Source organism: Pocillopora verrucosa, chromosome 12 (genome assembly GCF_036669915.1).
Source record: "Pocillopora verrucosa isolate sample1 chromosome 12, ASM3666991v2, whole genome shotgun sequence".
NCBI classification, from domain to species: Eukaryota; Metazoa; Cnidaria; class Anthozoa; order Scleractinia; family Pocilloporidae; genus Pocillopora; species Pocillopora verrucosa.
The window spans coordinates 1,151,602-1,164,558 of NC_089323.1; the positions used below are offsets into that span (position 1 = coordinate 1,151,602).

General features: G+C 35.8%; 2 protein-coding genes across 2 annotated transcripts; both read left to right on the forward strand.

Annotated features, from left to right (window-relative positions):
• The first annotated feature begins 2,323 nt into the window (after nucleotides 1-2,323).
• LOC131769609 (ubiquitin-like-conjugating enzyme ATG10) lies at nucleotides 2,324-8,247 on the forward strand. The gene is made up of 5 exons (XM_059085334.2): nucleotides 2,324-2,520; nucleotides 3,035-3,160; nucleotides 4,632-4,755; nucleotides 6,043-6,140; nucleotides 7,273-8,247. The coding sequence occupies exons 1-5, from the start codon at nucleotides 2,413-2,415 to the stop codon at nucleotides 7,456-7,458; spliced, it is 642 nt and encodes a 213-aa protein (XP_058941317.2). The 5' UTR covers nucleotides 2,324-2,412; the 3' UTR covers nucleotides 7,459-8,247.
• A 1,984-nt stretch (nucleotides 8,248-10,231) lies between these two features.
• On the forward strand, nucleotides 10,232-12,662 carry LOC131769610 (NADH dehydrogenase [ubiquinone] 1 alpha subcomplex subunit 7-like). Its single transcript, XM_059085335.2, has 4 exons — nucleotides 10,232-10,385; nucleotides 10,465-10,511; nucleotides 10,905-11,051; nucleotides 11,914-12,662. Exons 1-4 carry the CDS (start codon nucleotides 10,335-10,337, stop codon nucleotides 11,975-11,977), a joined length of 309 nt encoding a protein of 102 aa, XP_058941318.1. The 5' UTR covers nucleotides 10,232-10,334; the 3' UTR covers nucleotides 11,978-12,662.
• The last annotated feature ends 295 nt before the right edge of the window (nucleotides 12,663-12,957 follow it).

Below are 12,957 nucleotides of genomic sequence, written 5' to 3' on the forward strand. Positions count from 1 at the left end.
GAATATTTGAAATATTACGTTGTTTTGATCAAGTAAATGTTGCGCACTTATCGATGTAATTAAAAGTAGGAAAATGTCTGTAGTCAATCAATTTTGACTGCCGTTTTATTACAGAGTCCACGTTATTCCAAATCCCATCCGTCATACTTCCGTTCCATTCCAGAATTTAAAAAGATCACTCAGGACTACAAAAAAAGTGAACTTTACGTTTCGCTGGGTTTTTTTGTGCAATACGCAACACTAAACTTTTTGAAAGAATCGCCTTTTTTCAAATAACAACCGTATGTACTTTTGTAAAAAAAAACTGTAGAAAATGTCAGATGTGGAAGCTGTCAATGAACGGATTTTGAATTTTGTTGCTGGGCGAGTTGGCATCAATTCCCATGGGTACGAGAGAAAATTCGATTTATTCAAAACGACTCACTGGAACGATTCCAAAATACCGAATTTCAAACCGATAGCGCAGTGACGCGCGTATTTCAATTCGAAATTCTGCCGTATAGAGAACACTTTTTTATGCTTCTGATGGAACGTACGAATTCGCACTCTCAGTCCGAAAACATGATCAAAGACAGCTGCGTAGCGAGTCGTTCCTGTCACTGAAATTGGTCCTTCTCAGATTTTTATCGCCAAGCGAGTAGACCTCACGCATGATCACACCATATCGTGTTGTTTAACTCCACTTCGCTTCTATTTATCGTGCCGTTCGTGATCGGAAACTCACGTGTTTTGCCTCTCCGGCGTAAACAAAAACCAAAAAACAAGGGAGAAATATTACTTCGGACTTCTTTCAAGTGCCGTAGTCGAGACAAAAATTAAAATTTCATGTGTGGTAGGGTTGTTTTCCATATCGGCGTAGTAACTTTGTCATTGTTTGTTACGCAGATGGTTGCTCGATGCGACAGGAACAATGCACTTGTCAGTTAGAACCCGCGCTTGACAATGCAAGCTCCGCCTTCATAGTGACGTCACTTCCTCGCGTCCTTGGAAAAGGTCAGAAAGTTTAAGAAATCTGGCCAAGATTTGAAGAAAAGTCAGTATATTCTGTCATGATAAATAGTTACTATTCAATTTTATTCGAAGGGATTTTCCCTCAGTTAATCCTATTAATTTGTTTTCGAATAGACGCGAATCGTAATTTTTGTGTTGTTGTTTTTCAATAACGAGTATCAGTTTGATCTTGAAACCGCCAACAAAATAAATTCCACATCTCGGATTCCCCGTATATACTCAAAAGGACAGTATCATCGGCTTAAGAAGGCGCAGAAGAGAAGATTGCTGATTTAAAATATTGTCTCTTAGATCGACAGCAAACGCGAAAAATCTGCGCTATTTTTAGCACCTAGAGAGACAAGAACACCTTGCTTTGACAAGCAGGTGCAAAAGTGGCCGAATGAATTTGAACGATTTTCTGCCTGAGACATGCAAGAGATTACTATATTTCTGAATGTTATTTCACTACATTACTCGTTCGCATGATTGTGGTGTACCGATTACAAATCAGGTAAAAGTTACCAAACGAATAAAATTTATTTTTAACGCAAATTACCGGTAGGCGATCGACTGACCAGCCTTGTGGCAGGTTTTATTGTGAGAGTAAATTGTTACTCCTCGCGTGCATCGCGCGTGGGAGAAAGACAAAAGAAGACCTTGGGATGAGACGAACACATGTGGCGAGGGGGTGGGGAGAGAGTGAGGAAATACGGAAATACTCGGAGATGATCAAAGGAAATGATGTTAATTTAACATGGGGCCCATTTTTATACCCTCAAAGGTATGCTCATTCAATATTCACGAAAGCTATTTTTTTTGCTTTCAAATAATGGGAAATACCGTAACGGATACAAATCTTTGTCGTGGTATGGAGTAGTATCACTTGGTTCAGATTTGTACTGCATGGAAGTCAATATACGGCAGCTTAGTTATCGAAAGTAACGATTTTAGCATAAGAAAATAAAAAAATATTCTTACAGGCTTTACCTAAAATTTTCTCCAAGATCTACTTGACCCACAGGGAACGAAAGAACAGGCGCATTTTCACCCTGTCTACCCCCAGCGTATTTATACTGATATGCATTCCCCACTTCCACCGACACGCTTAGTCAAATATTTCATCATACGAAAATTTGCGTTCCGGAAATGTATTTTTACTCTACACGTTGGGTAGGTTAGGGGATAGAAATTACATTAAAATATATTACTTTTAATCTGCCACGTTTTCTATAAGAAAACGATCTAACAATGGTTTATTGCGGTTTGACATTCATGCATCGTAACACTTTCCCTACCTACCCCACCCTACCCTTCATCCGTTTATCCGCTGAAGTGCCTGTCACATTTCGCGCATTTGCTTCGATTTGGACAAACAGCTCAGGAGGATTCATATTCACTTTGTTCCACTAAATCTTATGCATGTGGAAAACAGGCACCCTCTCATACGAAGAATTCGAAAATGTACTCTTCGACTTCTTGGAAAGGGCTAGAAAAGTTGGAGATTCTTGGAATCTGGAATATGCTAAGGTATGATTAGAAATCTTGTACATTAAGTGGCCGGGTCGATGTGAAGATGTAAGCAAATTAAACATTAATGTTATGCCTCTAAATCTGTTTCACTGTCATAAAATTTCCATTCATTTGAGGGTAACTAATTTGGATGTTTAATGCTCTTCGTGATTAATTTTTTAGCTTGATCTGTGGCAGTTTAAATAAGTTTTGCCACCAAAACTGGAGTCATCAAGGATTTTTTTTTCTTTTTTTGCGACAAGTAATTAAACAGTACCTTAAGCGTCAGAGAAAACTTCCAAATATTAGTTTATTACGATAGAAAAACGTATAAAATGAAAAAAAATTAATAACAAAAAAGGAAGGATATAGACAAGTAATGAAGAATATTTTTACGGATTCTGAATGACCAGCTTGAAAAGCTCAGGCTAAATTTTTCAAGATTCAAACAATCGTAACCACGCTAAATAAAAAAGGGCTAACTATTGAAATTTTCACGGTTTTTTGTTGTTTTTCTGTTTATTGTGAAAAGGGAAAACGAAAAGTGAAGTACCTTACCAAGAAACAAGTGCAGCTGGGTTTTGATAAAGCAAGTGAAGCAGATACAGAGGAAACTTGTGCAGAGGATAAGAACTGGGGTGTGGAGGAAATTGACAATGTAAGGTTTGCTTCCAATATGATAGAATTAGAACTTATGGCTTAGAATAGCTTACAAGTTCAGTCCTGGCCCAGTTTCATTACATTGTGTTTGTTGGCAGGACACTTTAACCATGCACTGCCTGATGATACATATTTATGAAATAATAAATTGAGATATTACAAGCCTCCTGGTTGGTTAAAAACCTATTGCTTGTTGCATCAGTAAACCTACAAAAAATTTGAAGTTTGTTTTATGACTCCAGCTTGTGAAATACGAACATACAAACTTTTTAAATTTTGTTCATGCAACATACATGTCCTGCATGGGTTATGACATGGGTAAACCAATTGGGAATATGTTCTCTTGATTATGGATCAATAAACCACTCAGCTGTACAACAGCTGCACGCAAACTCATATACAGCAGAGCAGGGGGAGGGGGGGTGCATGGGAGGCTGTAGCCTCCCCAAAACGAAAACTTGGATGACACAGCTCCCCACCTGGTTTAGTGCTGAAAATATTGCAGCATAAATGTTGGCAAAATATTCAATCTTGTGATCTTTTCACAAAGCCTTTTATTAGCATTGTGCTCGGCAAAACTTTTTCGAACAGCTTCTGCTTGTGTTTGAGAAGCATATCAACTGTAGCAGTTCTCCATCACTGAAACTACACAGCATATCCAGGAAATTAAACTTGATTAAAACTTTTCTGTGGGAACCTAGTAGAATACCAAGCTGAAAGATTTTAAACTCTGCTTGAAAAATTGATTACTGATACACTCAAAACTGTTGTGCACATGGCTGTGTGAAAGATAAGCTCCCCCATGTTTCAAAACACTTCACCACCTCTAAAACTGCAACAAAATATGATAAAACAGTTGGATGTGTGGTAGGAAAATTTTCCTTTTTAGAGTGATATTAATAGAGAAATTAACTCTAACATTTTAAATGAAACCTCTTTCGTATATTTGAAAGAGACCCTATTGTCTCAACAACAACCAATTCTGCAACACTGCAACAAAATGTCGGGAAGCTGGTTGGGGGTTAAGCTAAATGGACAAGTATCTTATCCAGGGAGGAATACCATTCCTGAGAATTACTCTATCATATCTAAATAACAACTAAAGTACCTGTCATGATATCAGAGTAATTTTATGAGCAATCATAGGAAACTTAATTGGCAGGACAAGTCTGCTGATGTTGAATCATTTGTACTAAGTAGGCTTAAGCTTGATCACAATTATGATGTTAGATTGTCTCTGTACCCAGTAATGTGTGATATATGTTTCCGAGAAAAAAATATAAAGAATGGTAAAATTTGTCGGCACATCTCTCTTTGCTAGGTGGTTGATAACCCCCCACTCACTAGATGGAGTGTTATTTTGATTAATATGTATTGTATCAAGTGTTCAATATTTCCTCATAGATAATTATGCAGCTTTAGCGAGAAACCTCTTGAGTAATCCACTGGTTTTAATATCATTTTTACAGGATTGTGTAACATCTGGCCAGCTAGAGTCAGATGTGAAAAAAACATTTCTGAAGTATGAATACCATGTGATCTACAGCACCAGTTATGGTGTCCCAGTGCTTTACTTTACTGCAAGCACACAAGGTAATTTTGATGTTTTCTGGTGCTTCATTTTTTAATGGTAATTGAACTGAGTGGAGTGCAATTTGGGCTGAAATCATATGCATGATTTCAAAATTGAATGAGTGCACAGCGCAAGTTCAATTTGAAATCACAAGTATCAGATTTTGGACCAAAAGTGCACAGCATGAGGTTCAATTACCACTTTATTACATCCATTTTGAAATTGCCCAAATACAGGACTTGGTCAGTTCAATTATTTTATTGATGCAGTACTGAACCGGTCTGAAATTAAGTTCATCCATTTTTTGGGGGGAGAAGCTAAGAGTTTTGGAAACAAAAGTTGCAAAATTTGCCACATGATATTCTTTGTCTTTCATTTTTTCTGCAATTTGATTAGCAATTTGATCTGTTAAACAAGCCTTGAAATCTGACTGGTTGTTTTGTTTTTAGTGTAGCCTCCTCATTGGCTGGGAAAAAGATGCGATTTAAAGCAAAAAATGGTGCAATTTGTGAATAAATCACATCAGTTAGAGCTAATCAGATTATAGGGACCACCAGTGATTTCAAAATGGGTGTAATAAAAAAGAGTAAGTTTGTGTTGATATAAATCTGAGCTTTGTATGTTGTAGACATTACTGAGGGTGGCTCAAAATAGTTTCATTTTTCAGACACTTGAATAAAACAAAGGTGGCTGTCAGAACTATATTTACTGATTTTTTCAACCTTAATATGTAGCAAGATTAATCTTGATACGCTGATTAAAATTCTCAGGTCAAACTAAAGGAAAGCCTCTGAAAATGTTTGAGTCAAAGGGGGTATTTCTTAGAAGCTATGTCTTTATGGAAACTTTTTACATCTGGTATTTATAAATTAAAGATGATTACAACTTGCTGAGAAGGAACTGGATAATTTTTTATGTCATTGTAAGAAAACAATTACTAAAGAGTTATGATATAATTATCTATTAACTTATTGAAGAAATGTAAAATGGTTTCCGTGTTTACATAGCCTGATGTAAACACAGAAACCATTTTACATTTCTTTTATAAAATAACAAATGAAAGAGGAATGAAAACCATGTTTACATACACTCATGTAAAATGGTCTTATGGCCAATCAGAGCACGTGTACTATTTGAATTATTTTATAAAATTATCTATCAAATAAATACATTAACTGATTTTTTTTTTTCAATCCAGCTCACATCTTTTTGTTTTAATGGAAACGAAAGTCTGAGATTTTTTCCCTTAGTGACCCACAAGCTTATTAAAGCTTCATTAGTTATTTAAAATGTTTCTTTTTTTTGAGATGGTAAATTAGTCAGTTTAGAAGAAGTTTGGAAAAATGTACCAGAAGTTTACCATGAAAGGCTTGAGTTTGAAAAATGGACATTTTTAACACAACAGGTATGAGAGGAAGTGACAGTCATTCTCTTTACACCCTAATATCATTATACACATTCTCCATACTGTTCTCTATAGATTTCCTAAGCTTCTGGAAAGGAGAATTTATGTAACAATCAAGAGCTTCTTTCGATAGTTGGTGATTGTTTCCTATATTCTTGAGACTTAAATGTATGATTCAGAGGTGATATTGGAAGGAGAAATTATATGCTCATCACTCTTAACCCTTTAGCCCCTAAGAGTGATTAGCACTTAATTTCTCCTCACAATATTGTAACCAAATCACACATTTAGGTTACGAGAATAAAGGAAATGATCACCAACTAAAGAAGCTCTTGATTGTTGAACAAATTCTCCTTGTCAGCACCTTAGGAAATGTATAGAGCATAGTATAGAGAGTTTGCATACTGATGTTAGGTTGTAAAAGGTTAAGGGAGTTAGTGGGTATCAAGTTGTATTCGCTTTGTTTAGAAAAAGTTCTTTATGATAGAGCGCTTTTCCACTCAATGAAAAACTAATCAAAAGTTTACTAAACAGCCAATCTGAACCATTCAGTAAAATTATAAAGACAACAAGAAAGCTGCTTTAAAGGCAGGAAACTGTGACAGACTGAGGGGATTGATTGAGAGTTACCGGAGATTTCTCAGCTTATCACACATAGATAAACAAATCTGAATGCTTCTTTGGATAAATCTAACATTTAAGGTTGATAGAGAGTGGCCAGAGTTTTCTAGACTAAATCTGATTGCTATTGTGGACAGCTTCTAACATTCAAGTGAATGTTGCTCTAGTGTTGATTATCAAATTATCTTTCTGTACATAGCATGCTCTCAAATGTCAACAAGACACCATTGCAAGGCCTTCCTAGCCTATGCTGAGAGCATTTTGGTAGAGTAGTGGGGTAACATTGGAAGTTGGCATTCATTCACTGAATTGGTCTTTTTCAATTGGAGTGAGACTTCTGACCAATTGAGAAGGGGCAGGGAGTGAGGAAAAAAATATTTGGCCCTCCCTCCTTCCGTTTTTGCCTTTTTTACTCCTCCTGGAAAGAAATCTTTTTCTCTTTTTGATCATCCCATGCTTTGAAATTCAACATGAATCTTTTTGTGATAAGACTGTCACATTTTGTCTCTAGGAACATCCACACCTTGGGGTTCCATTTTACCAACTTCATCCTTGTCACACGGCAGATATGATGAAGAAAATTGCAGGTGTCACTGAAGATCAAGAGGACAATGTTTCTGCAAACTACCTTGTAACATGGCTGAGTACGGTTGGACCAGTTGTGGGCCTGAAAATTCCCACAGAATACTCCACGTAACATTGGCTGAACACAAGAAAATCTGAATACTCTGAGAAATAGTAGAGCAACGAAGCCAAGTAAGCCTGGGACTGGTTACCTTACTGGTTTGGCTGTGAGAAGATATTGTATTTAAGGCCTTCTAACACCAAATTTTTTTTGGATTGGACCCCTGGGTTGGGTCGTTCAAAGCTGGGTTAAGATAACCAGTGGTTAATGTGAAATCTGATTTCAGATCTAATAACTTTAAAAGAAAATTCAGTCAAATTCTTTTCATCTAGAATAGGACTATTTAATGCTCTAGAAAGAACACAGGAATTATCCCAAAAAGGCTTTTGAATAAAGGAATGAAGAAAACCCAGATTAAAATTTAACATTGGGTTAGCACTAATCAGCCTTCAAACAACTGGGCCCAGGTTCACAAATTACTTTCCTTTTCACCCAAGTCCTCTTCTGTGATGCAGGGATCATGCCAAAGTAAAACACATTTACTTTGCCATTATAATTTTTTTTTGACATGTTTTCACATGCTAAGATTACATGAAAATGTTTCATAATCTGTATGCTTGAGATGCAAAAATTTGTTCTTGTCCAAATTCTTTCTTTGTGCCAGTTTGTAAACAATGAGAATATTAAAAATAAAATAATTTGGTTAAATGTTGGAACATCCTTGGTTTTACAAGAGACACCTCTTAAGGCAGCATTCAAGATTCCCACTTGAGTTGAGATGCTTTAAGACACTGATTGCAACAGTTTAAAACAAGACAGGCTACCAAAGTATATTTGACAGTGAAGCTTTTTATTTCAATATGAGATATCCTTTTTTATGGATATGGAATATCAAGGTGAAGTTCTTCATCTCCCTGTCTTCTGCAAAAGGGAAAGGTTCTGCAATGAGTGCTTTTTGTATTAACATATACCATGACACCATCAGGTTTACATATTGGTATTGCAACTGACCTATCTTAGCCTTCTGGCTTCACGTTCTGATTCCAGTAAAGTCAAGATATCTCCCTCTCTGACTGGTCCTTTGACATTACGGATGATGGATCTGTTTGTGTCGTCAAGAAACTCTACTCGTACCTAAAAATTACCAGAGAATTCAATTAATGAAAAAGTTACAAGAGCACAAGAAAAACATCATTGTCTTTACTCTTTCCACCTTAACATCAGTATGCATATTCTCCATACTGTTCTCTAAACATTCCCTAAGGTGCTGATGAGGAGAACTTGTTTCATAATCCAGAGTTTCTCTAGTTGGTGACCATTTTCTTTATTCTCATTACCTTAATGTGTGATTTGGGGATGACAATGTAAGGAGAAATTAGATGCTAGTCACTCTGGAGTTAATGGGTTGAATAGTAAAAAGTGCATTGCTGTTTAGTTGATTGTAAAAACAATGTGCAGTTATGAGCTGTTTCACAAGCATTACCCTGTGTTAGAAGGTAGGACGATCTTATCAGACTGGACAGTATGCAAGTTAACCTTCACGAGATCACTTAACCCTAGTTAGAAGTGCATTGGACAATGAAATTTAAGTGTTTGGGAGTTCGAATGTGCACATGAGATTGTTATCTTTGTCCAAACCATATTAACAAGGTAGCTCAACAACAGAGAAAGCTAAGGTCACAACCACAGCTTAGCAATTCCTGTGTGCAACAGAACAAGACATTCTATTTTTTCATCCAAATCCTCCCTCCTTCCTTCCACAATGGCCCAAACTAACACACTTCCATTGTGGATGGTTGCCAACTTTTCCAAAATTGCTCTGATGAAGGGCTAACACTCGAAATGTCAGCCTTTCAACTCTTTACAATGGCCAATTTGCGTTATCGACTCAGCTGATTACACTAAATTACCCTGTTAACCTTTCCAAAAGTATTACCTTTAGTATAAGTGGAAAGCCATTGGAATGGTTCTGATCAGTCACGTACATTAGCTTTCTCTAACACTTATAAAGACAATGCTATTTATGTTTCATCTTTTCTAACAATTTCCCCAGTTTATTGCCTTTTTCAACTGCCGTGCTGCCTTTAACAACCATCGCCTGTCCTACACTTCATATGAATATTATTGAAAGACTTCATATCCGATAAGCGTACGATTACGAGCAGTAGAGTAAAGGAACATGAAGACGTTTACTTACCTGAGTACACTGACCTTGAGAGCCGGTTCTTCCCAAACATTTGGTAACCTAGTGAAGGAAAGAGAGTAACGCGTACATCAGATTTGCTCCCTTCATAAAACACAACATGTATTTATATTATTGAGCCTTTATATCGACTCGTAACTTGCATGATTCGCAAAAATTGTCATGATTTGTCCTATCCTTAGCTTCTTTTGAAATTTTTCATCCACGAATAAACCCTAACAGAGCCTCCTTTAAATACATTTATCGTAAATTTTATCCTGTAAGGAATGGTTCGGTGAACTTCCGAAATTTGGTAAAAATATCGAAAACTCACACAAATATCTACAAGTATCCAAGTTGAAACTTAAAATGGGGTAATTTGAGGACTACCAGTTAGTTTAAGCTTAAAATCAGCTGTGTTAGATCGAGAAAAATCAAAATACCTTGGCTAGTTTCACAGGCTTGTCCATAGTGGAAATATGGCGGCTGTAAGAGGAAGAAACCACGTGGTCAAAGTGAGTTTATAATGCGCACTGAATGCTGGGAAATAAGAGAAACTAATAAACTGAAATAATTTCAAACTTCCTTCGAAATAATCTTAAAGGAAAATAGCTTTATTTCCCTCTCCTCTAAATTTCGCTTGCAATATCGAGTCTAATTTTTGTTGTTTTGGCTTTTTATTTTCACTTTACGAAAAGATTTTGTGGCTGAGAAGGCCAAGATAAAAATCTCCCATGATCCCATGTAAGCTTGATTTACTCTCAAGATGGCGACAGCTTCGAGAGCTATCCAAGCGATTCGCAATTTTCTAATCGGCGTAAGTAAAACAAACTGCCGACTTTTGTGTTTTCCCTGAGAATATATTTTTGATTGATATTTTTTCTCTATCAACACAGAAAAGACTCACAGTTTCTTCTCGTTATGCTTACGAACAATCTGCAAGGTATTCCTGCGTATTGCGTCTAGAAATAAGTTAGCAACTTATTTTTCTTTTAGGTTTGTTTTGCCCCTATTAGATACAATTCAAATGTGAAATTCGTAGCTTTTATTTATATATACAATCCTGTTCGCATATAGGCATTCTCTCTGGTATTTATACCCGTAAATACGTGTATATCCTAGAAATGTATGTGTTGATTCACTTTTAGGTCAATATTAATATCTAGGTAAATTTCTAGGGTTTCCAGATTTTTTGGGAGGAAGATGGATTGCAAAGGACCCTTTAGAACTTATGGGGGGGGGTTTAATAAAGAGGAGAGGTTTATGTAACCATTTACATCAATTCAGTGTTTAAAGTTCTTCCTGACTGATGGTAATCCATGACTTATTTTCAAAGAACACAGCCAAGTCCCAACATCCCAGATGGTCCAGCTCACAAACTTAGTCACAATTACTACTGTGACAGAGATCTGCGTCGAGCTTCAATGCCACCAGTTATATTGTATGGCCAGCAGAAGCTGTTAGAAGAGGCTACAGAGAAAGGGTGAATGAAATATTTGTAAAAGTGAATATTAATCTCATATTTATAAATCTAGACATTGATAACAGAGAGTTCCAGACTGGGCACAAACAGGTTACTTTTCAATTTTTTTCCAGGTTGAGAAATTTGTTCAGCATGCTATCATAAGACTTAGATAGCACCATTTGTTATGAAGCACACTAGCCCAGTTTTACTGGGAAAAAAAACCCTTGGTTATCTGAACACATTTTATTGGCAGTCAAGAAAGCAAGCAAAAAGTTAATTTATAGAGTCTGAAGTAAGTTTTTTAGTTTCCCTCCAGCCCACACCATAGGCAATTTGGATTGTTTCTATATTTTATTAGCATTTGTAATTTTTTCATGATAAATGGACCATTTGTTTACTGTATCTGTCAAATACTTTTGCTGTAATAGTCTAATGTTTTATGTACATAGGTAATTTATTTTTTTGATAAACTGCCTTGTCCCAAAACAAGTCACAGACTATTGTGTTGTTAAGAGTTTTTTTTTAACATTTAACAAGGCATGCCCTTTAAGTTCTGAAGAAAAAAGGTGAAAAGTATGGGAAATATAGTCAGTGACATAAAACTCAGTGGAAAATTGATTGGTAGCTGTGAGATTTTCTGTCACTTTCCCTTTTAAGAATTGTTGGACTTTTTCTGTATTTATTTTCTATGGGTAAGAGGTAATTAGGTAAATTTGTCACCAAAAGAATTATGGGTGCTCTGTTCAAGTGTGGCTGTAGGTTGGTGTAATTTTGTGTGTGTGTGTGTGTGTTTGTAATAAGTTAATTAATATTTTTCATTTTTTTTTTTCATAAATGTGTTTTATATTTTAAATATTTCTCTATCAATTTTCTTTTTCAGGGGAGAAGGAGTCAAATCACTAGCTGCAAAAACTCCAGGAAAAGTGTTTAATCCAGATCAGTGACTGTTTGTAAAAAAAAAACTGTCACAACTGATAAACATTTATTTGTATTCCAAAATTACGTCTTTTTCTATGAACTCATGATTTTCCTCTGAACTACCAACAGTAATTTATCAGAAATAAATAAGCCCATTATTTTTTTGCTGGGCAAAGTCAGCACTATATGGTTTCCACAGTTATAAGAACAATGGCTGATACTATTTGTAGCAGTTTGGTTTGTGAGTGTCTTTTTGCAAAATTATGGATTTTAAAGAGCATGGATCAAACCTTTTCAAACTGGTTGACATTAAGTTTGTTGAAAATATTACTTTCTGGAGGTGTTGAGTCTTAACATCCATGGAATTTTTGTGTTAAAAAATTATATGCAATGTTTTATAGGGGTTAATTTCAGAGTTAACCCTTTAATCCCAAAGAGTGACTAGCATCTAATTTCTCCTTACAATATTACTCCTGAATTACACATCAAGGTCATGAGAATAAAGGAAATGGTCACCAGGGAAGGAATGTTTTGATTGGCAAACAAATTCTCCTTGTCAGCACCTTAGGAAATGTATAAAGAACATTGTGGAGAATATGCATACTGATGTTACAGTGAAAAGGATTAAGTCTGAATGTGATGGGGTATCTTGAATTCTGTTGTGTACATAGTGTAATCTAAAAGAATAAAGGTGATTTCACTTGAATCTGACCTCTGACAACTTGCAAATCCTGTCTAATAATAATTAAAATTCATGTACTAGGATAGTCTAGACTGTATGACAGGCAAATGAGCATGAGAAAGTGATAAAATATTTCATAAGTGGAAAAAAGGAAGAACAATTATCTTTGCCTTGTTGGTTTATATAAACACCTGGACATTTTAACCCTTCAACTCCCAGATCAAATTTTCCATTCTCTTTACTGTACAAGTAACCATACAATCCTTATAATGTTAGTTCAGAGAATTTAGCATTGGATCAACTAATTATCCCCAAATAGATATT

Coding starts and splice junctions, on each gene's coding strand:
- LOC131769610 (XM_059085335.2), top strand. CDS start 10,335: ATGGCGACAGCTTCGAGAGCTATCCAAGCGATTCGCAATTTTCTAATC. Junction 10,386..10,464: donor TTCGCAATTTTCTAATCGGC/GTAAGTAAAACA, acceptor CTATCAACACAG/AAAAGACTCACAGTTTCTTC. Junction 11,052..11,913: donor GAAGAGGCTACAGAGAAAGG/GTGAATGAAATA, acceptor TTTCTTTTTCAG/GGGAGAAGGAGTCAAATCAC.
- LOC131769609 (XM_059085334.2), top strand. CDS start 2,413: ATGTGGAAAACAGGCACCCTCTCATACGAAGAATTCGAAAATGTACTC. Junction 2,521..3,034: donor GGAATCTGGAATATGCTAAG/GTATGATTAGAA, acceptor TATTGTGAAAAG/GGAAAACGAAAAGTGAAGTA. Junction 3,161..4,631: donor GTGTGGAGGAAATTGACAAT/GTAAGGTTTGCT, acceptor TCATTTTTACAG/GATTGTGTAACATCTGGCCA.